The sequence below is a fragment of the Mesocricetus auratus genome, unplaced genomic scaffold (assembly GCF_017639785.1).
Source record: "Mesocricetus auratus isolate SY011 unplaced genomic scaffold, BCM_Maur_2.0 Super-Scaffold_100006, whole genome shotgun sequence".
NCBI classification, from domain to species: domain Eukaryota; kingdom Metazoa; phylum Chordata; class Mammalia; order Rodentia; family Cricetidae; genus Mesocricetus; species Mesocricetus auratus.
The window spans coordinates 9,803,481-9,825,921 of record NW_024429190.1 but is presented as its reverse complement, the minus strand read 5'-3'; the positions used below and the strand labels follow the sequence as shown (position 1 = coordinate 9,825,921).

Below are 22,441 nucleotides of genomic sequence, written 5' to 3'. Positions count from 1 at the left end.
TTCCCAGTCCCCAGAGTTTCTTTATTTCCAGCTCCAAGGACTCTTGGTCAATACAACCAAACACATGGCTGTACAAACATGTAGGCACAGAGGCTCCGGAATACATCTACCCACTGACCAATTCTTTTCTTCCTTGGAGTTAAACCACAAACTCAGATCTGTCACTCACGTCACACACCCTAACTATAACCAAAGCCTCACTTTAGGTTTGACATTTGTCTCTTCTCCTTCCACCACAGCTTAGCCTAATGATGCCTGACAGGCAAGTGACAAGCAGACAGCCAAAGAGACACCATAGCAAAAGGGAGGGTAGGACGCTGAGCGAGCAGAGAACCATCTCCTCTGAATGTTCCTGTAGTCAGTGCTCAGGTTAGGACAAGGAGGAAGGAGTGTTGTGATGGTTTAAAAGAAAATGGCCCCCCACAGAGAGTGGCATTATAGGAGCTATGGCCTTGTTGGATGAAGTGTCACTGTAGGGGTGGGCTTTGATGTTTCGTATGCTCAACGTCACAGTTCATGTCTGGTTGCCTATGGATCAACACATATAACTCTCAGTTCCTTCTCCAGCACCATGTCTGCCTGCACGTAGCCATGTCCTGCCACGACAAGGGGCTAAATCTCTGAAACTCTGAGCCCCAATTAAATGTTTTCCTTTATAAGAGTTGCTGAGGTCATGGAGTCTCTTCACAGCAACAGAAGCCCTGACAGGTGTCATGGTGTGCATTCATTATACTACCACTTGTGCATCTGAAAAAACATGAACACCGGGAAGGGAAGCCAGCTGCTTGGCTCCCAGGGCTCAGTGATGTTTCCCTCTGAATGTGAACATGTGTGTGCTGCTAAGATCCAGGGGCTGGTGGTCAGGAATGCCCTGACCTGGGAATGTAAACCCATCTATCAGCTGATCTGGCTCAATAGTCACAGGGCTCTGGGTCAGCCGCAGCCCAACACTGGACCAGCAGAATCAGAACAGGCTTCTCATGGCTTACATAGCTGACCTCTTCATACAGAGCCAGATACCACCACCTTCTGATAGTTTGTCGATTCTGGAGACTCGTGAAAGCAGTCTCTTCTCAGATGTCCGAGGCTCACAGCCTGGGGCAGCTAGAATCTTTATTCTGTTAAAGGGCAGGATGGCAGTCCAAGGCTGCTTCTCCAAAGTACAGTCTTTCCAGACAGTGAGCATCAGAGTGTACCACATAGTGGGAAGCCCGCTCATTCCATCCAGGTCAGGATGCCCAATTCAGTGTCCTCAGGCCCAGGCCACCTCAGGAGGCCTTCACTGTGGGTTTAAGTTTCTTTCCCCTGTGCTTGAAGTCACGCAGTGGGTTCTGGGTTCTCGCCTTCTGCAAGGGTAGAGTCACAAGTAAGTTATGAGCATCAGTCAGACGATCCCAACAGACAGAGTGAGAAGTGCTGGCACCTGGCAAGACCCTTGTGCCATAGCCAGAAACTGCCGGCTGCCACAGACCATGTGAGGTAGCCAGCTAAGGACAGAAACAGGGCCTTCAGACAGCTGTGGGACAGACCCACACCCTATTCCTGGGAGTCCTATCCCTCCCTTAGGCAAGGTGAGAAGGAGCCCTGCTGTTGTCCCAAGACTCCCGGGAGACATACCTTAACCTTCCTACAGGGGGGCAGCTTTCTCCGTTTCTTTCGAGGATGCACAATGCCACGAAGAGCAGCAGGAACTGGAAGAGACGATGGGCCTTACACACAGCCTCACCCCTGCTGCTAAACTCCAGCTGCAAAGTCCTCCCTACCCCATGAGACCTGGGCTCCAGCATTGTCCCTCCCCCTTCTCAGGGCTACCCTATACAACAGCAGCACAGTCTCCAATCCCCACCCAAGAAAGAGTTCCAGTTGGGTAGTGGCAGCGCACGCCTTTAATCCCAGCACTCGGGAGGCAGAGGCAGATGGATCTCTGGGCTCAAGGCCAGCCTGGTCTACAGAGCGAGTTCCAGGACAGCCAGGGATATTCAGAGTCTCAAAAAGCCAGAAAGAAAAGAGGGAAAGAAAGGGGAGGGACAAAAGATAAAAGTTCCCAGGCCTTGGTAGCACATGCCTTTAATCCCAGTACTAGGGAGGCAGAGGCAGGCGGATCTCTGTGAGTTCGAGGCCAGCCTGGTCTACAGAGCAAGTTCCAGGACAGCCTCCAAAATAATACAGAGAGACCCTGTCTCAAAAAAAAAAAAAAAAAAAAAAAAACAAAAACAAAATAAAACAAAAAATGAAAAAAAAAAACCAAAAAACAACAATAAAAGATTAAAGTTAGCTCCCTAGACTCCTACTGTCTAAATATCTGCAGTGTTTAAATTTTCTACAAAGAACATGTTCCAAGAAAAGAGAAGCTGTGATATATTCAGTGGTTGAGTGTATACACAGTACAGAGGAAGGGAGACAGAGAAGACATATCTTCAAGGAAAATGCAATAAAAAAGAAAAGAAAAAAGTTGGGGATGGAGAGACGGCTCAGTGGTTAAGACACTGGCTGCTCTTCCAGAGGACCTGGGTTCAATTCCCAGCACCCACATGACATCTCACAACTGTCTCTAACTCCAGTTTCAGGGGATCTGACATCCTCACACAGATATATATGCAGGCAAAGCACCAATGCACATAAAATAAAAATGAATAAATTATTTTAAAAAAAGAAAGAAAATGAAGTCACTAGGTGGTGGTGTACGCCTCTAATCCCAACACTGGGGAGGCAGAGGCAGGCAGATCTCTGACTTCGAGTCTAGCCTGGTCTACAGAGTGAGTTCCAAGACATACAGAGAAACTCTGTCCCAAAAGACAAAAACAGGAAAACAAAAGAAAAGTCTATGTGTGGCTCCTGAAATGCAAATTCACTAGCTGCTATTACTGCCCTAACCTTCCCTCTATCTTCCATGCAAACTTCATGTGATCTTGGCCCTGCCTTCACAAAACCATCAGGATAGGCCACCTCTGACACTTCACACCTGGCTCTTACAAACTTCCTAGCCACACTCTTAGTAAGTGACTCTGCATGTCAGACAGGACCACTGCTGAGGTCTTCAGTCACCGTCCCTACGAGCCTGTTTTCAGCTCCTCCCCCAGCGTTAGCATGCTCCCATCTTTCCCAGGCCCTCTAGCACCACTTCCAACCTTTCTGTCCTGACGTGTCCCTCCTACACCTTCCTATCACTTCTGTGGCAGGAACATCCTATCAACAGACCCGTTCCAGGCAGGCAAGAACAGGAGTGGTGGAGGGTCCAGCTCACGCCCAGCTGCCTTGCTCTTCTTTTTGGTCACAGCAGGCATAGTAGGCATGAATACTCATTACTAACCATACCCCGAGTTAGACGTCTGAAGAAAAGCTACTACCCGGAGCCTTCATGAGATGAGAAGGGCGAGTGGCTACTCTCCTTCCCTTTGCAGTGTGTGTCTCCCTCATTTGCTCCTACCTACAGACCACAGAGGTCTCAACTTGATGCCTGCCAGCTGAGAGCAGCCCCAGCACAAGGCTCCTGCGCCCAGGACCCTCTCAAACCCGCTCAGCCTCTACAGAACCCAGGAAGCCAGTCACTGGCTCATTCTCCTGCTCAACCACATCCTGGAAATGTGCCGCCAACTCTGCACAACCAGTCTCCTCATCTCCACGACAGAGACAACACAGCTACCATGGGATCGGTCAAACAAGTGTACATAAGCTGGCACACTGTGGCTCACACACGCTGGGCTGCCTGGGTCCCAGGGTTCTCTCACATGCATGAAGCTAGGCCATTTCCTCCAGCCTCCTGACCCTCAGCAACACTCACCCAAGTAGTCAGGGACATTGCCCAGATGAGGCTTCACCACTGCAGGGTGCAAGGGCAGATCATGGCGTAGCAGCTGGAGGTCCCTGGGATTGTCTTCAAAGTATGTCTGACATGCAGAGAGAGCTCAAAGTTGAAGAGGCCCAAAAAGTGACACCACCAAGTGTGCCTACCATTTTGTTCTTCACTCTCTTTGACAGCTAAAGCCTAGCACAAACCAGGAAGGCTTCTCATGGTTTGCACAGCTGACCTCTGCTGGCCAAGTAAGGGACATTGCATGCTGAAGCAATGTCAAACACCCCCACCTTGTGGAAATCTGTCAACTCTGCAATGTAGTTTCTTCTCACATGCCAGAGGTTGGCAACTCAGGGCAGCTAGAACCTTTATTCACTGATGCTAGTTCTTCTGAGTTCCCAACCATGGACATCCCCTGCACAAGGACACCCTTCTCTATGATGCAAACAGTAGTACTGAATTGCTTTAGCTTTGTGTCATCTTACAGATGACATTTGTCACCACACCAAAAGCCTCTTCCCTCTTTCCAATGTCTGTGGAACATCCAGGTACGGCTTATGCATTCCAAGGCTTCTGGTGTGGACCCCACCAGGGTTCCATCTTTGGCTCTCCCATAGTGCTGCATGCACACATACACACACACCCCTACACGCACTCATTGTGACTAATGCCAAGTGACCACCATGAAGTGTGTCCACCGTCCTCCAAGAAGAACAGCTGTCTTTCAGCTGGTTTCTGATTCCCTGCTAAAGATCAGCACACTGTCCAGCTCTGCTTCTCACTACCCAGAGCTTAGCCAGTCTTCAAAAAGGACAGCTCCCAAGCTTGCCCTCACCTTCAGCTTCTCTGAGTGTAGAAGCTCCTCCTTGATCTCCTTCAGTCTCGCCTCTCGAATGGCCTGTTTAGTCACTGAGCGCATGGCATCCTGTGGGTAGACCAGGGGTCAGACAGCCTTATACCTGAGTGCTCAGCAATGGCTGTAACCCTGGGTGACAGCCCATTCCTCAACCACCCCCTCCCACCCCAGCATTCGCTTACCCTGCAGCGATAGCGAAAGCTTTCGATCTCCTCCATCCGGAACTGGTAGGGAAGCAGGATAGGAGCCTCGCCCTCTGGGGAGAAGGCAGCAGTGAGGGCTGAGGACAGGGCCATGTAAGGCCTTCCCTGGTAGCCTGCTGCTCCTCTTCTCTGAAAGAGGCTATACCCTGAGACGTCCCACATCACTAACTTGGGTCTAAGAGCAGTTCCCAAGATACTCTGGTCAGGGGTGTGTCCTTGAGCCATGTGTGCCACCACAGCCCTGGCCTCCCAACCCACCCACCGCCCACTCACTTCAGGGCTTGGGTGAGGTCAGACCCCTCACCATGACAGTGCCTGCCTGCAGTCAAGGCACACTTCACCTAAGACATCTGAGTCGAAACAGAGCAGAATATCTATCTAATTAGTCCCTGACCACGAGGCAACCAGTGAACGTGACAGTGGAAAACTACTTCAGTCACTATCTGAGAAAGGAAAGGACACAGTACTTGTCACACGGGAAAGATGATGCTGAACATCGGTAGAGGGAGTCTGTCATCACGATGGATTTTTGATGTTTTTCACAGGGCCTCACTATATATCCCAGGGAAGCCTCCAACTAGCTATGTAGCCTAGGCTGACCTAGAACTCTTAATCTTCCTGCCTCGGGCTCCCAAGTGCTGGGATTATAGCATGTGATACCACACTTGGCACTGCTGTAAAGTGTCTTCTCCCCTCTCCTCTGGGCCTTTAAAGATTTATTTTATTTTTTATGTGTGAATGTTTTACCTCTTGCACACATGTGTACCATGTACACGTTTGGTGCCTGCAGATGCCAGAAGAGGGTGCTGGAGTTACAGACAGCTATGAACTGCCAAGAGGATGCTAGGAGCTAACCCTGGGCCCTCTGAAAGAGCAGCAAACGCTTAACCACTGATCCAGTCTTTAATTTAAAAATAGCAACAACAACAAAGGGGTCTTGCTACACACACACACACACACACACATACATACATATATATATGTACATACACACACACACATACCCCAGGCTAGCCTCAAATTGTCAATCATCCTATCTCACGCCCCATGTTCTTCAATGACAGCTGTACACCACCATACTAGATACTGTGGGAGGTTCCAAGGTGGGACGGGAGAAGACTCTTACCTCCACTGAGAAGCGCCTCGATCTTTGCCAAGCAAGACTGTTCTGTGGGCAGTACGAAGGTCAGAACTATGCCTGGGTTGTTGGCTCGAGCTGTCCTACAGTGGGAGAAGATCAGACATACATCACTACCTGTCCAGGCCACTCCAACTCCTTCAGGTGCCGGGCTCACTACAGTGCCAGCCTCTACCTGCCAGCTCGATGAACATAGGCTTCTGGAGTGGGAGGAAGATCAAAGTTGAGTACAGCAGACACGTGGTGGAAGTCTATGCCCCGGGCCACACCTGACTCTGGATCAGCGGCCCTAAGGAAATAGCAAAATATCAACCAGACCCCTGTTCTCTGGAAAGGCATTCTCAAGTTCAGTCTCTAAACTACCATGTAAGCAGAGCTGAAAGGCCACCAAACTACTGGACAGTAGAATTACTCCAGGGCCAAACCCTTGCCCTGACCTCAGTTCCGAGCAATAGCAGAACACACTGACCCACAAACTACCCCTACGACCCTGAACTCTTCAAGCAGGCAACACCTAGTGCCTCTCCCCACTACCCCAAACACTTTCTCTGCGCATTGTAGCCACATGCCAGGGCTGACTGGACCACCTCCCCTATAAGTCAGCTCCCATCAACCCATGCCCAGCCTGACACTTTGTGCTGCAAATGCAGGCAGTGGCCCTGACCACCCTCTCTACTTCTCCATGTCTGTCTGTCTGTCTGTCTGTCTGTCTGGGGAGCTAAGCAAGGGCTCCCATATGCCTGGTATAAGCAATAAGAATGTCTGGCAACCTGTTCTCCGCACTTTGGACTCAATGCAGAAAAACAGTCCCTGTGGACGTACTTGTCTCCTTTGGAGCCTCGGCCTCGCCGCTTGCCTTTGACTGGGGGTCCCAGGATCTCAGCATCTGTTGCTATGACACAATCATAGAAGCCCTGGTTGAACTGTGAGATGATATGGCACCTGCGATCCAAGAGGAACGGTCAGCCTGCAGCACTGGGGCTCCCCTCAGTCCCGGTATCACCCTATCCGTCATCCTTCCCACTGTCCCCCATCATTTCTTATCGTCTTCAGGTCTGGGCCTTAACTTCCTCACTTGAAAATGGAGTCATGGAGGCCGGGCAGCGGTGGCGCACGCCTTTAATCCCAGCACTCAGGAGGCAGACGCAGGGGGATCTCTGTGAGTTTGAGGCCAGTCTGGTCTACAGAGCGAGTGCCAGGATAGGCTCCAAAGCTACACAGAGAAACCCTGTCTCAAAAAAGCGCCCCCCCCCAAAAGAAAATGGAGTAATGGGCTAGGTGGCGGCGGCACACATTTCTAATTCCAGCACTTGGAAGGCAGAGGCCGGTGAATCTCTGTGATTCAGATCCAACCCGGCCTACAGAGTGAGTTCTAGGACAGCCAGGGCTACAGCAAACAAACAAACAAACCAAGGGTCTAGGTATACAACTCAGTGACTGAGTGCTTGTCTAGCACAAACAAGGCTCTAGGCTCGATCCCAAGCCCTGCAAAGAGGGAGGAGGGGAGAGAAGACATAGGACCAAGATGTGTGAGCTGGGCCCTAGCTTTAATTCCAGACTTGGGAAACCGAGGCAGGAGGACTGCTGCAAGTTCAAGGTCAGCCTGGACTACAAATACAGCATAAAACCCCACCTCACGCCTTTAATCCCAGCACTTGGGAGGCAGAAGCAGGCGGATCTCTGAGTTCGAAGGCAGCCTGGTCTACAGAGCTAGTTCCAGGACAGTCTCCAAAGTTACACAGAGGAACCCTGTCTCGAAAAAACAAAAAACAAAACAAAACAAAACAAAAAAACTCCACCTCTCAAAAAAAAAAAAAAAAAAGGAACAAACTGGGTTCTTCTTCCCTGTTTCTTCACCAAGACACAGAGCATAGCAAACCTGGAGCGCAGCGGGAGTTCTCCATTGAGCACGCAGGAGGGAATGCTGAACTGTTCCAGGAAAAGGCGGAGCCGGTAACCCCTCTCTAGAGTGTTGACAAACAGCAAGGCTTTGCCCCGAATCAGTGACAGCTTGAGCAGGGCATACAGCAGCAAGAATTTGTCTTCTTCAGTCTCACAGACCACCTGAAACTGCTGCAGCTGGTCTGGCCCCGGCAGCTGGGACTCTTGTAACTTGAGGGTAACCTAGAAGAGGACACACCTGTCATCAGGAAAGACAAGAGGCACAACGGCCACCGCCCCAGCAACCAAAGCAGCCACACTAGTGGGGAGCAGTGAGCCACCACCATGCCCCCACACGCCCTAACCACAGGGTTGAACCCAAGAACTCAAAGCACCCTAACTATTGTGACGTAAAGAAACACAGACCACACGTACAGCATACAGCGGACACAACCAGGAGAAATGCTGACAATGTGCAGCTCAGAAGGCCTGAATAACAGTTCTGAAGACTAAAAGCTCTGAGCTTAGAATTTTGGCTCCCCTTGAGGACACAGTGACCCCAGGTAAGCCTTCTAGGCAAAACATAGTTTGACCAGGGACACCTAGAAATATAATTTTAGGTGACTTCCTTTCAGTGACTAAGAACTAGGAATGACAAATCCAACAATAATAGACAGTCCCACCCCAAACACCAAACGTCTCCTCTGAGAAGGCACGTGTGCCCGGCTGCAGCTCCAGATGTGCACCCGCAGCCCTCACCGGGTTATGTAGTACCAGCTCCTTCAGAGCCTGGACATCCTCGTTGAAAGTGGCTGACATGAGGAAGGCCTGGTAAATCCGAGGCAAGTGGCTGAAAGAAAAGACAGGGCCTGATCAGGCTCCAGTTCCACCCTTCCCACTCCAGCCAACTCGAGACTCACGGGGGTCACGCCCTCCTCACCAAACAAGACTCTTGAGTTCGTCCTCAAAGCCAAAGGAAAAGAGAAGGTCAGCCTCGTCTACCACCAGCAGCTCCAGGGAGTCCCGGAGCTTCAAGTTGTCCTGCTGCAAGTGGTTTAATACTCGGGATGGGGTCCCCACCACCACATCGGGCTTCTCCATCAGCACGGCTCTGCAGGTGGCAAGTTAGCAAGAACTTAGCAGCCAGAACCCCACCCCGGCAGACCTGCCTTCTCTTGCTATTCACCAAACCAAAGCTACACACATCTTCGCACGGCCCTGTCCCTTTAGGCCCCGCAGCTCTGCCCACCTCTGGGAGGCCGAGTCTTCAGCTGCTGAGACATTAGCCACTCGCACGTCTCGGGCACAGTAGGCAGCCAGCTGCTGCATCATGGCCTGCGCCTGCCGCGCCAGCTCCTTAGTAGGAACAAGAACGAGGCCTCTCACAGCTTGTTCCATCACAGGACCCGTCTGTAACAGCGTGGGTTAAAGACTGGTAAATGTACTGGATCCCCGTGACGCTTTTCCCCACCTCTTCCCAACCGTGGGGACAGTGCAATACAATCGCCTAGCTACGTTCTGATAAACTCTTCACTCTGCCCACCTCAGAACACTGAATGGAGAGCTTTCCCAAGCACTGAAATCAGAAAATAAATGCTGCGTGTCTGAAATTAACCCATACTAGGCATGCAGCTAATGTGCCTTCCCTAGATAAAAAAATGATTTACTCGAGATTATAACAAGGTAGTAGCAGCAAGGCCTGGGTTGAGACAGGCAACCTCAACTCCAGCTCGGAGCAAGTGGACCAGGTTTCTCCAGCGACCAGGGGATCAACAGAAACCTTCGCGCAGATGGGCACTTCCCTCCCCAGCTTTTTGGGGATTCCTTCCTCTTGCCCACCGCCCCTCTCGCTACCCACCGCCTTCTTGTGGAGAAGCAACTGCAGCATAGGAATAGCATAAGCTGCGGTCTTCCCGGAGCCTGTGCGGGCGCGGGCCAGGAGGTCCTTCCCCTCCAGCGCCAGAGGTATAGCCTTTTCCTGGATCAGCGTAGGTTGTGACCAGCCCAAGTCGGCGACAGCCTAAGGAGGGACAGGACGCGGCTCAGGCGGCGCGCAGAGCGGGGGCACGCTGGGTCCCAGCTCCACAATCTTTTCCATACCTGCAGGAGGCGGGGATCCAGCCCCATGTGTTCAAAACCCAGCGCTTCTTGGTCCTCCATGGCGTCTCTCCGCGCTGACAGTGCGCACGCGTAAGAGCGGGACAGACAACCAATCAGTTCCGGAGGAGCCGTCACTTCCTGGAAGCTCTTCCGCGTGGGCGTCCGGCGTGGTCTCAAATCTGCGCTGCCGCGCCGTGCGCAGGCGCGGAGGCGGTCCCTGAGCGCCTATCGAGTGGCGGGTACCTCTCTGCTGGCGCGCCAGCATTCCACGGCCGCTAGTGGCGTGGGCAGGACTTGGCCTGCTGAATTGTGACTAGGACCCGACCGCGTTTTGGCTGAGAGGAGGCACTTGGCATATGCACAGAAGAAACCAAAGGCAGCTGCCATGAAGACTCACGGATCCTGCCACATGCCCTACTATCTTTCACAACTCGCAGGAATGCCAAGGTGACCTGACCCCTTCCTAGGGCCTGACTTTCCCAGAAAACCAAAGGCAGGGCCTGCAGTCAGTGTTACCACATACTAACTAGGCCAATCCCTTTCCCCGGGGATGTCCTTGGGATCTTTTTATTCTGTTTTTGGTTGTTGTTTTGTTTTGTTTTTCCAGTGTCTCGCTATTTAACTGTGGCCAGCCTGGAACGTAGCAGGTATACCAGACTGGTTGGGATTAAAGCTGCGTCATCATGCCCGACTTAACTGGGTTCTCTTAAAAACCTTCTAAAGCCAAAAACACAATAACCTATGTCTTCAAATCTAGTTAGGTGACATCAGCGGACCTTGGACCCATTTCTTCTGAGCATCTCCGCCCCCAACCACTTTTATCACAAGAGACTTTAAAAGAACTCTGCTCCCTCCCGAACAGATTGAAAGCCCTCCCTTCGTCTTGTCACTGGCGCTTTAATAAACTACTTGCCCGAAGGTTACCTAATCTGGTCTCCCAAATTTAATAATTTGTATTTTAATGGCTCAGTGCAGAGTTCTTCCCTACCACGCATGGTGCCTGAGGTTCAGTTTCAGCCAGCAGCAAAGGACAGGAAAAGTGGGAGACTAATGGAAAGGGAGACTTAAGATAGGTCTAGAAGCCTAACTGTAAAAGACTAGGCTCCAGCACCTGTTATTACCATGGTTCTCAACCTTCCTAATGCCGAACCCTTTAATACAGTTCCTCCTGTTGTGGTGACCCCAACCACGAAATATTTTCATTGTTACATTATAACTGTAGTTCAGCTACTGTTACAAATTGTAATGTAAATATCTTTTCCAGATGGTCTTAGGCAACACCTGCAAAAGGGTTGCAGCCCATAGATTGAGAACCGCTGCTCTAGACTAACTCCTGACTAGCAATCCTTGCCATGTCGGGTGGTATAACTTTCAGGGATTCCAATAGATGCATTTGGGGCAGTCATTTTCCTGCCTACCATGCTCCTCATATACAAGACTGAAGGTGGTATTACTTCATTGTCACCAGAAACCTGTGGAGTCCCAGTAGTGTAGTTGAGAGGAATCAGCAGGAGAAACCCTGCTTGTTCACTGGGATATGTGCTCCAGTGTTTGTTTAGGTTTTTGGAGACAGGGTTTCTTGGTATTGCTTTGGAGATTGCCCTGGAACTCACTCTGTAGACCAGCCTGGCCTGAACTCACTGAGATCCGCCTACATCTGCTTCCTGAGTGCTGGGATTAAAGGCGTGCACCACCAACGCCTGGCTTTCCAGTGTGTTTATTGTTTGACAAGCCTACCAATGCCTGGCCTTTTCTAGCTTCTTACTCTCAGGTTCAGTGTCGGCTTTGCGGCTAGAATTCTTGAGATACCAGCACAGAAGACAAGCATCTCTTTCCAAGAGTCTCACACCATGGGTCTAAACATCTAAGTCATTTAGAAGACATCTTTCTGAGCATTTTGGCACACACGTGTGATCCCAACATTTGGAAGGCAGGGCCAAGAGGATCTTGACTTAAAAACCAACACAAGTGCTACCTCAAGGCTGTCTCAAAAACAAATCCAGACTCTTACTGGGCAAGGTGGCACAGGCTTTAGTTCCAGCACTCTGGTGGCAAAGGCAAGTGGATTTGTGACTTCAGTGCCACCCTGGTGTACACCAAGGCTATGTACAGATACTGTCTCAAAAACTAAACTTCCTTTATGTGCATTGATGTGAAGGTGTCAGATGCCCTGGAGTTGGGAGTTAGACAGTTCTGAGCTGCCATGTGGGTGCTGGGAATTGAACCTGGGTCCTCTGGAAGAGGTGTAGCCCTGATTAGCCTGGCCTTGAATTCACATTGATCCACCTGACTCTGCCTCCTGAGTGCTGGGATTAAAGGCAGGTACCACCACCGCCCAGCTGCCCAGCTTCTCATACTGATCCTAAACTGAAAACTGCAGAACTATTTTATGTATCAGAGGAATTTTTCTGGTGGTTAAGTTGGTCATCCAGAATTAGAAATAGGAGAGATATGCAGAACTTTCTCTTTTTCTTTGCAAACTAAAAAGTTTGCATATATACTCTTTAAGTGTAAAACAGGTTAATATATACTAGAGAACACATAAATAAGGGGAGAGTTTAGTTCTATAAGTCAGAAAAAGAAATTTAATAAATATTCCAAATAAATATGTAATAAAGCTGTGAATAAAATATCAAGAATGGGCAACTGATGGCATGAGTTTCATACAGAAGGGGATGAGGGAAGTACCGTAAGAACTGTTTATGATTTGGTTTGTTAGTTCCTTGCTGATACCGTATTTACTAGGGTAACCTATGGCAATCAACCCATCCCACCTCCCAGGCCAAGCCTTACCACGAGTGCCCGTTAAAAGTCTACTGCACGGTTGTCTACAAAGACCAGCAGTCAATCCAGGCCAGTAACGTCCCTTTCTCCCCCTTTATTCTTGTTTGGCCTCACCTCTGCCCACACTTATTTTATATAAACATGGCGCCTGTGTTTCATTTCATTGAAAGAAAATCTGAGTACAGAACCAAAACCTGCCTTGACTATTTATGTCAGGTGTGGTGGCACATGCCTCTTTAGTCACAGCATTTGGTAGGGAGACACAGGTGGATCTGAGGCTAGTCTAGTCTACACAGGGAGTTCCAGGCCAGCCAGAGCAACAGAGCAAGACTGACTCAAAAACAAAAAAAATCTACAAAACATTACCTGCTTAAGGAAACGTTGAGGGGAGAGTACACTGCTCGGAATTACTGTCACCCTCTTACCCAACTGTGTGACCCTGTGGACTGGACTCACAAGAGAACTCTTCTTGGCCTTCTAACACGGATTTGAGTTATAGTGTCTGCTTTCTGAGCACTTCACAGCAGGTACTAAAAATGTGCGAGTAAGCAGAATGCATAAGTATGGATTAGTGTTTTTGGCTAGTTACAGGCAGTGATGATTCAACCAGGAAGGAAAATATATAATTTATCCAAAAATAGTTCTAAAATATAGAAAAAATCTAAATCCTTCAGGGCCAAGAAGTGCCCCTTATTTACATTCACAAAGCCATTGAGAGAACTCAAGACTGGCCCAGGAGCACTGAGACAGTGCTTCCTCCATGGGGGCTGCCAGCTGCCCACTGCACAGGCAGACGAACCCGAAACGGGAGAATCAGAGGCAAAAGAAACGACTCGATCTTGAGTTAATTCCAACTTCTCCCAAACCCTAAGGCAGATTTTGAAAGCTTGGACCAATGTCTGTTTCTTGGAGAACCAGGGTCAAAAGGTAGCTGATCTGAATGGCTTCTTGCCACGATACCAATGTGACACATTGCTTTTCATTTTTCCTCCTCAGGATCCAAGTGGACAGGGACTGGGTGGGGAAATTATCAAACAACTGAGGTAAAAGGGAAAGGTCACACGGCAAGGGCCCTACACCAGCTTCTTGGCCTCAAAGAAGCTCTTAAGGTGCCGCATCTGCCAGATTCCAGTGAGGATGAGGATGGCAGTCTGGGCGATGGACCACCACAGGACCCGCTGATTGGTGCTCTCACTGGTCAGACGGAAGCGCTCTTCACGATACTGCAAGAGATAGTGAGCAAAGGGTTAGAATGGGTTGGAAAACACAATCTGCTATAAGCTTTTTGTGACTACACAACTCCCAGAGCAAATGTCTCTGGAATACCACCTATAATGGCATCAGGTGTGCGTCTCCCCACTGAGGCTTCCCCTAGGAAGGAAAGTGATGTCCTTCTACAACCATCTCTGCTAGGACTAAAACAATGCTGCTACAATGCGAGCCCATGGGAAACCAGCAGGCAATAGGTACTACTAGATTGTACACTGTCCTCTCTACACTGGCCCATACAATCTAGAAATAACTATCCAAAGCAAGATGGTCTTTTCAACAGACTATTACTCAACCTTAAAAGAGAGCTCTACAGCCGGGCAGTGGTGGCGCACGCCTTTAATCCCAGCACTCCGGAGGCAGAGGCAGGCGGATCTCTGTGAGTTCGAGGTCGGGCTGGACCGATAGCCTCCAAAACAATACAGAGAAACCCTGTCTCGTAAAAACCAAAAAAAAAAAAAAAAGAGAGAGAGAGAGAGAGCTCTACAGCTGGATGTGTTGGCACACAACGTTAATCTCAGCACTCAGGAGGCAGGGGCAGTCGGATCTCTGAGCTCAGGCCAACCGCTTTCCAGAACAGCCAGGACTACACCTGTCCAAGAGGGGTGAAGGAGGGGGATATTCTACAGGCTGGAAAGATAAGCCAAGGTTAAGAGCTCATACTGCTCATACTCCTCTTGTACAGGACCCATGTCAGATCTGTCACAGCCACCTGGAGCTCTATCTCCAGAGGATGATGCCCCCTTCTGGACTCAGAGGATACCTGCACTAACACACATAACCCATACATATATACACATAACTGATTAGAAAACAAATCTTTAGGGGGGCATGATGGAGTTCAGAGCCTTTATCTAGCCTATATGATGTCCAATTTATAGCGTTGTAAATAAAAATAAATAAATATGAAAAGTAGAGAGTTCTGACACACTACAAGACAGATGAATCCTGGACACACTGTAAATGAACTAGGACAGTCACAAAAGGATTCCACTGAGTTGAGTTACAGTGGTCAAGACCATTGGCAAAAAAGTAGAAGAGCAACACGGGAAGGTAAGAGGGGAGTCAGTGTTTAACACCAACCAGGGTCACAGACCAAAATGTCAAAACTGCAACTAGGGGGTGGGGTGTTTGCTGGGCTCAGATTCTCCGGGAAGGTGAAAGCTAGGCAGATAGAAGTCAGGGTGGTTGCAATGCAATATGAATCTACTTAATGTCACAGTGTTATACACTTAGAAATAGTTAAAATGCTAAGTTTTATATGTATTTCATAACAATTTTAAAAATTAAAGGGTCCACAGCCACACCACCCTGAACCCTTGAGATCTGACCCCAGAAGCTAAGCAGGGACAGCACTTGAATGGAAAATCCTGGTGGTATGGGATTTATGTGTGGTCAGTGGCAGAGATCAGGTGAGGTTCACCCTTCAGCACGGTAGACACGCACACAAAGTGCCAAAGAAAGAAAGAAAGAAAGAAAAAAAAACCAACCTCTCCCATGCAGACTGGTACCTCCTAATTCGTTCTCTGAAAAACTGACCTAGCCGGTAGGGGAAGGCCCCAATCAGAAATGTTGCACGGTGGGTTCAAAGGTCAGTCGCAGCCTCCAAGTGCAAAGAGACCCGGCCTTACCCTCTGATAATCCTGCTCCTTCTGGATCTGTTCCACCTGATCAAGCAACTGGCGGGCGCGAAGCTGCAGCTCTGTTAACTTGTCCTTGGCAGCGATCTCGGGGTAGTTGTTGGCATGCTCCCCAACCTGGATGTCCAGGTGGACACGCTACAGGGAAACAGGAATGAATGAGTGGGTGCCGCCTACGGTTGCTGCTACGGAGTCCGTTCTTGTCTCCGGCTGAGGCAGAAGGGCCAGCCTGGACTCCCCAGTTCTGACTGTGCCCACTCGCTCCCCCAAAAAGGCAAAATGAAAAGAAAAAGAATGCCAAAGGAAGGCACTAAACCAACTTTGGAATCAAGTGAAAAACTACACCCGAGCCTCTTACCAGTTTGCCTCCAGCGAAGAGAGCCATCCTGGTGGAGTTGGAGTGCAGACAGATCTGATGGTCACCGGGTGTGTGCGAAGTGAAGGTGAAGCGGCCCTCGGAGCCATATTGCCGGGACAGTACCACCTGCAACACGCATTAGGCCCCAACTCTGCGGGCGCCTCTCGGAATACAAGGTGTGATCCCTAGGGGCCCTTTCTCAGGACCAAGGAGACTTTGCATGCCCTGGGGTATTAGTGCACGGCTGACACCCGCGAGAGCCTTCCGGGTGGGGGCTTACCTTGCCGTCCGGGTCCTTCACTTCTACGTGCATGCCCAGGCCAGGGGTGGAGGGCAGGAAGACCTCCTTCTGCTTGTCCCACATCTGGGTGCGATAGTTGCCTGCGGGGCAGACATACAGTCACCACCGGGCCCCCAACAAGCGGCCCCGGGGCGCTGGGCAGGGGACCCGGCGCCCTCAAGGCACCCTCAGGAAGGGGGCGAGCTGACAGGGGAGGAGGGGCGCCTCCGAGGGCCAGGCGAAAACAAAGGGCCTCTCCACCCTCAGCCCCCTGACCGATGACCATGGTCTCGTCGGGTATTTCCTCGATGAAGCAACGCTTCTCCGTCTCGCCGATGTGGAAATAGAGCCCATGGGCACCCGCAGCACACACAGCGAGCACGAGCAGCGAGAATCGCACCATCGCCGGCAGCCGCTCGACCCCAACACCTGCCATCGCTCCTCGCGCCCGCGCATGCGCACGCTTGCGCACTGGTCAGCGTTTGCGTCCCGGCACCAAAGCGGAAGTGCGCCTGCGCGGTGTCGCGGGGGACCTCTGGTCCCTCACCCAGCTTTGTACTCCAAACACGGATCCCAAACCCTAGTTTTGCAGTCATCTGCGCCTGCGCACCTCGTAGTAGCCCAGCCACACAGAGAGAAACCGCCTGCGCAGTGATGCCGACCGAGGCTTAGGTCCCTAGTCACTGGACTAAGTGCCCTTGCTACGCACCACTCTGCGCCTGCGCACCGAGTAAGGCGGCGTAAGAGCAGTTTCGGTGCAGGGTGCCAGGCGACCCTGTGAGTGTGGACTCACCAGAACGTGAGATGATAATTCCCTAGCCGCGTACAGAAGAAACACACTTGTGTTATTTCACAGTTGCGGGACTTGTTGAGTGACAATCAATTCACAAGTTCGCTTCTTCAGCTACAATCTGCCAGGCAGTAGCAATTTGGCAAGCACCCGGATTTTTGTTTGCTTGGTTTTGGATAGAGTCCCAAGTATCCGAGGTTGGCCTGGAGTTTGTTACTTAGCTTAGAAACTGTGGTCCAAACGCCTCTACCTCCTGAGCAGGGTGTCATCACACCTGGTGCTGCCGGGGAGCTGAAACCGGAGCTTCCTGCAGGCTGGCCAAGCACTCTACCCACCGAACTGCCCCCACCCAAACAAAGTTCTTTTTTTTTTTTAATTTAATATGGAACGCCTCACGAATTCGCGTGTCATCTTTGCGCAGGGGCCATGCTAATCTTCTCTGTATCGTTCCAATTTTTTAATATATGTGCTGCAGAAGCGAGCACCTTTTATTCCAATCTCAATTACTAATTCTATCGCCCAGGTCACATGTTATGTACACATCATACAGTGATTATGTCTACGTACATGTCAAACATCAGTTGTCAACCTGACACGACAGAAAGAGGACACCTCCGTTACGGGATTGGACTGGCTTATGGTTTTGTCTATGGGGCATTTTCTTGGTTATTAGTTCATGAAGCTACCACTGTAGGTGGTAGCATCCCTGCGTATGTGGTCCTGGGTTGTATAAGGAAGGTAGCTGAATCAGGAATCAAGCCAGTAATCACCACTTTCCCATGGTTTCTGCTTCAGCATCTGCATGCAAGTTTCTGCCTCAGGTTCCTGCTTACCTTCCTTGACTGATGGGCTGTAACCCGTAAACCAAATAGACCCTTTCCTCCAAAGTTGCTTTGGGTTAGGGTGTTTATCACAGCAAGAGAAAGCACATTAGAACAGTGTGTGTGTGTGTGAGTGAGTGTGTGTGTGTGTTAAAAAATGGTTATAAAAAGTCAAAAAGGGCTGGGCAGTGGTGGCACACACCTTTAAACCCAGCATTCGGTAGGCAGAGGCTGGCAGATCTCTGTGAGTTCTGGTCTACAAAGTGAGTTCCAGGACACAGAGAAACCCTGTCTTGAAAAACTAAAATAAATAAATGAGAACAAAAAGTTACAAAGGATGCATCAGAGCTCAAGGAGTTCAAAGAGGTCTTTGTGGGAGGCAGAGGCATGGACTTGGGCATAACAAAGGGTATCCCCCATCAGCTTCTAGATGTTAAAAACAAAAATCAACTTTTGACAAATGCTATGAACACTGAGTATATGGAGATGACTTACTTTTTTACATATACAAGTTTAGGTTTGTGATTCTTCTAAGATTTCTTATAAGATTACCATTTGAGATAAGTAATAAAGTGAACTAAAAATATAGCCTGCAGGTAAAAGAACTGGCTGAGAAAAAAACCTTGCTTGGCATTAATTCTGTTAATCTATTACAAGTTGCTTGGATGTGAATGTATGAGGGTTCTTGGGATAATTTGTTTTCCATCTACAGTATGTGGAATGTTCAATTATGTAGGGGAAATGGTAAACATTTTTATCTGTATTCTTAATAAGCATTCATTTAAAATAGAATGTAACCACATTATAGTTTTTATACTGCTTGAAAGATTTTTCTGTGATATATAAGTTATAAGGGAAAAAATAAAGTTAGCTGGAAGAAAGACACCAAGAGAGACAGAGGGAAACATCAGGGTAGAAAACAGAACAGGAAAGAAATAGAGTAGAACAAGCAATACTAAGAAAAATAAAATGAAGAACTAAGCTTTGGCCCTCAGAAAAATCCTCATGTGTCTGTCTATCTGTCCAGTAGTTCACCTGCTCTGCATCTCCTCTTCAGTTTCTCTGACCTGTTGGAGGCTGGCCATTCATTAGCACCCTAGGTGAGATCCGGACATGTTGGAGGTATATGTGTGTGTGAGTGTGTGTGTGTGTGCACGCATACTTCCCTTTTATTGTTTTTTGTTTGTTTGTTTTTTGTTTTGTTTTTTTTCGAGACAAGGTTTCTCTGTATTGTTTTGGAGGCTGTCCTGGAACTCGCTCTGTAGACCAGGCTGGCCTTGAACTCACAGAGTGATCCGCCTGCCTCTGCCTCCCGAGTGCTGGGATTAAAGGCGTGCGCCACCAACGCCCGGCCGGAAATGCTTAGATTAATAGAAATGGGTTAACAACTAAGAGAGAGCTAGCCAGTAAGAAGCCCTAGCCATCGGCCAACAGATTTATAACTAACATAGCATCCGTGTGTTTATTTGAGATTGAAGGGTGGTGGGACGTGTCGGGACAAGAAACTCCAGCAACAGGAAGCTGAGGGCAGAGGTGGCTCTAAGGAATTAATCGTCATCTTTGGTCACCAGCCCATCCCAGCGAGAAAGGCACATGCGCTAACAATATTGGGCTGCTTTGTTCTTGTTCCTTGTTCCCAATGAGTCCCTCACTCAACCATGTGCCTTTCTAAACTTTACATTTTTCCTCTGGGTTTTCACCTCAAAGCGGTACTGTGTAGTCTTCCCGCCAGCCGCTTGGGTCCCACTGCTGTCTCAGCCCCCAAATAACACACAAGACACTATATTAGTTATGAAGCTGTTAGCTGTGCTGACTTAATTATTAACCCTAATTAACCATAACTGCTGCCGGGCAGTAGTGGCGCACGCCTTCAATCCCAGCACTCGGGAGGCAGAGGCAGGGAAATATCTGTGAGTTTAAGGCCAGCCTGGTCTACAAAGCTTCACAGAGAAATCCTGTCTCAAAAAACCAAAACCAAAAGCAACAACAACAACAAAAAGACAGGGCTTCTCTGTGTGGAACTCGGGGTGACCTCCAGCTCACAGAGATCCACCTGTCTCTGCCTCTTAAGTGCTGGGATTAAAGGCTGCGCCACCACTGCCCAGCGGGTTTTCTTAATGATTAACCTAAACCACAGTCTATGTGGCGCCTCAAGAGAAACATTTCCTTGTTATTTTCTATTTTCTGCAGGTACTGCTTTATCAGGAGCTGGGGCAACACCCTATGTTGCCTTTAGCTATATTAGTTTTCCCACTAAGCTGACCTCTATCATAGTCTCTTACTACATTTATTAAAGATCGCCAGTCATCAAAATCCTATTTAAAATAACACTATTGTTATATAAAATCATTGCTTCAGTTAAACAGTACCGCTTATGAGGAAATCATCTTCATGATAATTCACGGGTAAAAGTGCCCAGTAGAACAGGACATTTATTTCCATGAGACAATCACACTACATTAAAGGCAGTGGAGATCGCCCCCCACACCCATTCACACCATGCCAAACAGCAGGGGAGCACGGCAGCTGCAAACAAGGAAAGCCAGCAGTAACAAGAGACATTCTGGGACCTTCGCCCTCCACACCTTGCCTATCAGAGATTCACCCATCAGCGCCTCGCATGCGGGTGGGCAGATCCCCTGAAATCAGCAGCCACCTGCTGCCCCTCTGACACAGCCACCGGCAAAAGAGAAGATGAGCTGTCTGCACTATGAAGACAGGTGGAACCAGAGGCGCTTCGGCGGTGAGGAATTCCTGATGTGAGAGCCACCCGAGACTGTGGTGATGCCTTGGACCCCTGCTGCACCTGAGGGCCATGTCTGGGTTTGTGGTCCTGATGAAGCCAGGGTCTGTGGTGATGTCAGTAGCCTACCACTGAAGACTTTGAGCATGTCTGGGGTCTGTACTGCAGCGGGAAGCCATATTGATGTCTGCGGGCCCCTCTAAGCCACCCTCTCCAGTCACCAATGGTGGTACCAGCCTAGTAGTGGGCTTGGGATAGCTGGGCAAAGGCATGGGTGTGGGCGAGCTGGCCACACCCCTTGCCTGCTGACTCACCTAGGCAGAGTAGAAGAGCTCCCCTTGAAGGTGAGTGCGGAAGAGCCAGGTGCAAGGGCGTGGGAGCTGAGAGCTGGCCCCATCCCTTGTGCAGGCAGTGCGGCGGTGGGCTGACCCCAGAGGTGTGGAGAGTGAGAAAGCTGGCCCTACCCCTCACCTGGCCTGGGGGAAACCAGCTAAGGTGGTGTGGATGCAGCAAAGTTGGAAGCTGACCAACTCACCACCGCCCAGGCCCTGATCCAGGTCCCGCCCTGACCTCTTTCCCATTTAGGGCGATCTGGAGGGTGTGAAAGGGCTGGCTGCCCGGGGTACGGGATCCCCCAGGAAAACAGCAGGACATCTGAGAGTCTCTATGAGGGTCCAGTATTGACATTACAGAAGTCAGAGGCAGTGAACTAGCGGAAGGACTCATTGCAATGAACATTCACAGGTAAAGCTGCGTGGGTTAATTGGGCAAAAGGGCCCACTGCATGACACACTGAAACCTCCAATGCCATTTGACGAACGAATATTTGATGGAGATGGGGGAAGGCAGGAATGGAGTGGTTCATGCACAGAGCGAAGCAGCTCATAGAGGAGCACATGCCTGACCAGATGGGTTGGGGCAATGGGATTCTTTGGTTTATTAGTTTCTTGTTTATTAACTTTTGGGGGTGAGGCTACAAGAGTAGAGGTCAGATACAGAAGGACTGGGAAATGAATTGGATTGGAGTACACAAAGTGAAACACTGAAAGATTCAATTTTTAAAATTATGATAAAAAGCAAAAAAAAGGAGAAAAGAAACTAGCAGTTTGGATTTTGACTTACGATGTCATGAAGTTTAGATTTAAGGATCTAACTCAGTTCTTATCTGCTGGACTGAAAAACAGTGTAGCCAACATTGAAAGCAATGAGGCAGGCTGGGTGTGGTGGCACATACACTTAATTCCAGTAATTGGGGCACAGAAGCATGCAGAATACTGGGAGTTTGAGGCCAGCCTGTCTACATAATCAGTTCCAGGACAACATAGACCCTGTCTCAAGAGATGAAAACAAAAAAACAAACGAAAATGCTATCAAGCAGAGCTGGCAAGATGCTACCAAGTAAATCTAATAACCTGGTTCTATCACCCTGGAATTTATGGTGAAGAGAGAGACCTAGAGTCCAAAGTTGTCTTCTGACCTCCTCATGCATCCTGTGGTACTCATGCCTTGTGCCCATACTCCAGCAATAATAATATATTTAATAATAATAATAATATGAAACAATCAGGTAGACTACTTGTGATCTCTGTCAAAATCCAGTAAAGGACAGTTCCAAGAGGATCTGACATTTTCTTCTGGCCTCCTTAAGTGCCACGTGTATGTGGGCACAGGCATACATGCAGGCAACACACCTATACAACATAAAATGAAAGTAAATCTCAAGACAGGTGGTGGTGGTGCACAACTTTAATCACAGGAGGAAGAGGCAGGCAAATCCTTGTAGAC

General features: G+C 49.4%; 2 protein-coding genes, 2 long non-coding RNA genes and 1 other non-coding gene across 5 annotated transcripts; 2 read left to right on the top strand and 3 right to left on the bottom strand.

The window, feature by feature from the left end:
- Ddx56 (DEAD-box helicase 56) lies at positions 1–10,125 on the bottom strand. The gene is made up of 14 exons (XM_040746717.1): positions 9,972–10,125; positions 9,730–9,891; positions 9,121–9,281; positions 8,812–8,982; positions 8,631–8,721; positions 7,870–8,114; positions 6,813–6,932; positions 6,166–6,279; positions 5,979–6,073; positions 4,832–4,905; positions 4,629–4,718; positions 3,782–3,887; positions 1,618–1,691; positions 1–1,346 (listed from the first exon to the last, which is right to left on the bottom strand). Exons 1-14 carry the CDS (start codon positions 10,029–10,031, stop codon positions 1,269–1,271), a joined length of 1,641 nt encoding a protein of 546 aa, XP_040602651.1. The 5' UTR covers positions 10,032–10,125; the 3' UTR covers positions 1–1,268.
- Positions 10,126–10,132: 7 nt separating this feature from the next.
- On the top strand, positions 10,133–10,894 carry LOC121140756. Its single transcript, XR_005877662.1, has 2 exons — positions 10,133–10,418; positions 10,579–10,894. It is a non-coding gene; the product is annotated as an uncharacterized LOC121140756 (long non-coding RNA).
- Positions 10,895–12,536: 1,642 nt separating this feature from the next.
- Positions 12,537–16,779, bottom strand: Tmed4 (transmembrane p24 trafficking protein 4). The gene is made up of 5 exons (XM_040746718.1): positions 16,579–16,779; positions 16,303–16,403; positions 16,023–16,148; positions 15,656–15,802; positions 12,537–13,978 (listed from the first exon to the last, which is right to left on the bottom strand). Exons 1-5 carry the CDS (start codon positions 16,736–16,738, stop codon positions 13,829–13,831), a joined length of 684 nt encoding a protein of 227 aa, XP_040602652.1. The 5' UTR covers positions 16,739–16,779; the 3' UTR covers positions 12,537–13,828.
- Positions 16,780–17,468: 689 nt separating this feature from the next.
- LOC121141062 lies at positions 17,469–17,577 on the bottom strand. The gene has a single exon (XR_005878000.1). It is a non-coding gene; the product is annotated as a U6 spliceosomal RNA (small nuclear RNA).
- A 2,501-nt stretch (positions 17,578–20,078) lies between these two features.
- On the top strand, positions 20,079–22,219 carry LOC121140757. The gene is made up of 2 exons (XR_005877663.1): positions 20,079–21,000; positions 21,242–22,219. It is a non-coding gene; the product is annotated as an uncharacterized LOC121140757 (long non-coding RNA).
- Positions 22,220–22,441: the final 222 nt, after the last annotated feature.

What these genes read in the sequence shown, in the direction of transcription:
- Ddx56 (XM_040746717.1), bottom strand. Translation starts at nt 10,031, where the DNA reads ATGGAGGACCAAGAAGCGCTGGGTTTTGAACACATGGGGCTGGATCCC. An exon ending in TATGTTCATCGAGCTGGCAG is followed by an intron (nt 6,074 to 6,165) that starts GTAGAGGCTGGC and finishes CTCCCACTGTAG; the next exon opens with GACAGCTCGAGCCAACAACC. An exon ending in CCCCCTGTAGGAAGGTTAAG is followed by an intron (nt 1,347 to 1,617) that starts GTATGTCTCCCG and finishes CTACCCTTGCAG; the next exon opens with AAGGCGAGAACCCAGAACCC.
- Tmed4 (XM_040746718.1), bottom strand. Translation starts at nt 16,738, where the DNA reads ATGGCAGGTGTTGGGGTCGAGCGGCTGCCGGCGATGGTGCGATTCTCG. An exon ending in TGAAGGACCCGGACGGCAAG is followed by an intron (nt 16,149 to 16,302) that starts GTAAGCCCCCAC and finishes TGCGTGTTGCAG; the next exon opens with GTGGTACTGTCCCGGCAATA. An exon ending in AGGAGCAGGATTATCAGAGG is followed by an intron (nt 13,979 to 15,655) that starts GTAAGGCCGGGT and finishes TATCTCTTGCAG; the next exon opens with TATCGTGAAGAGCGCTTCCG.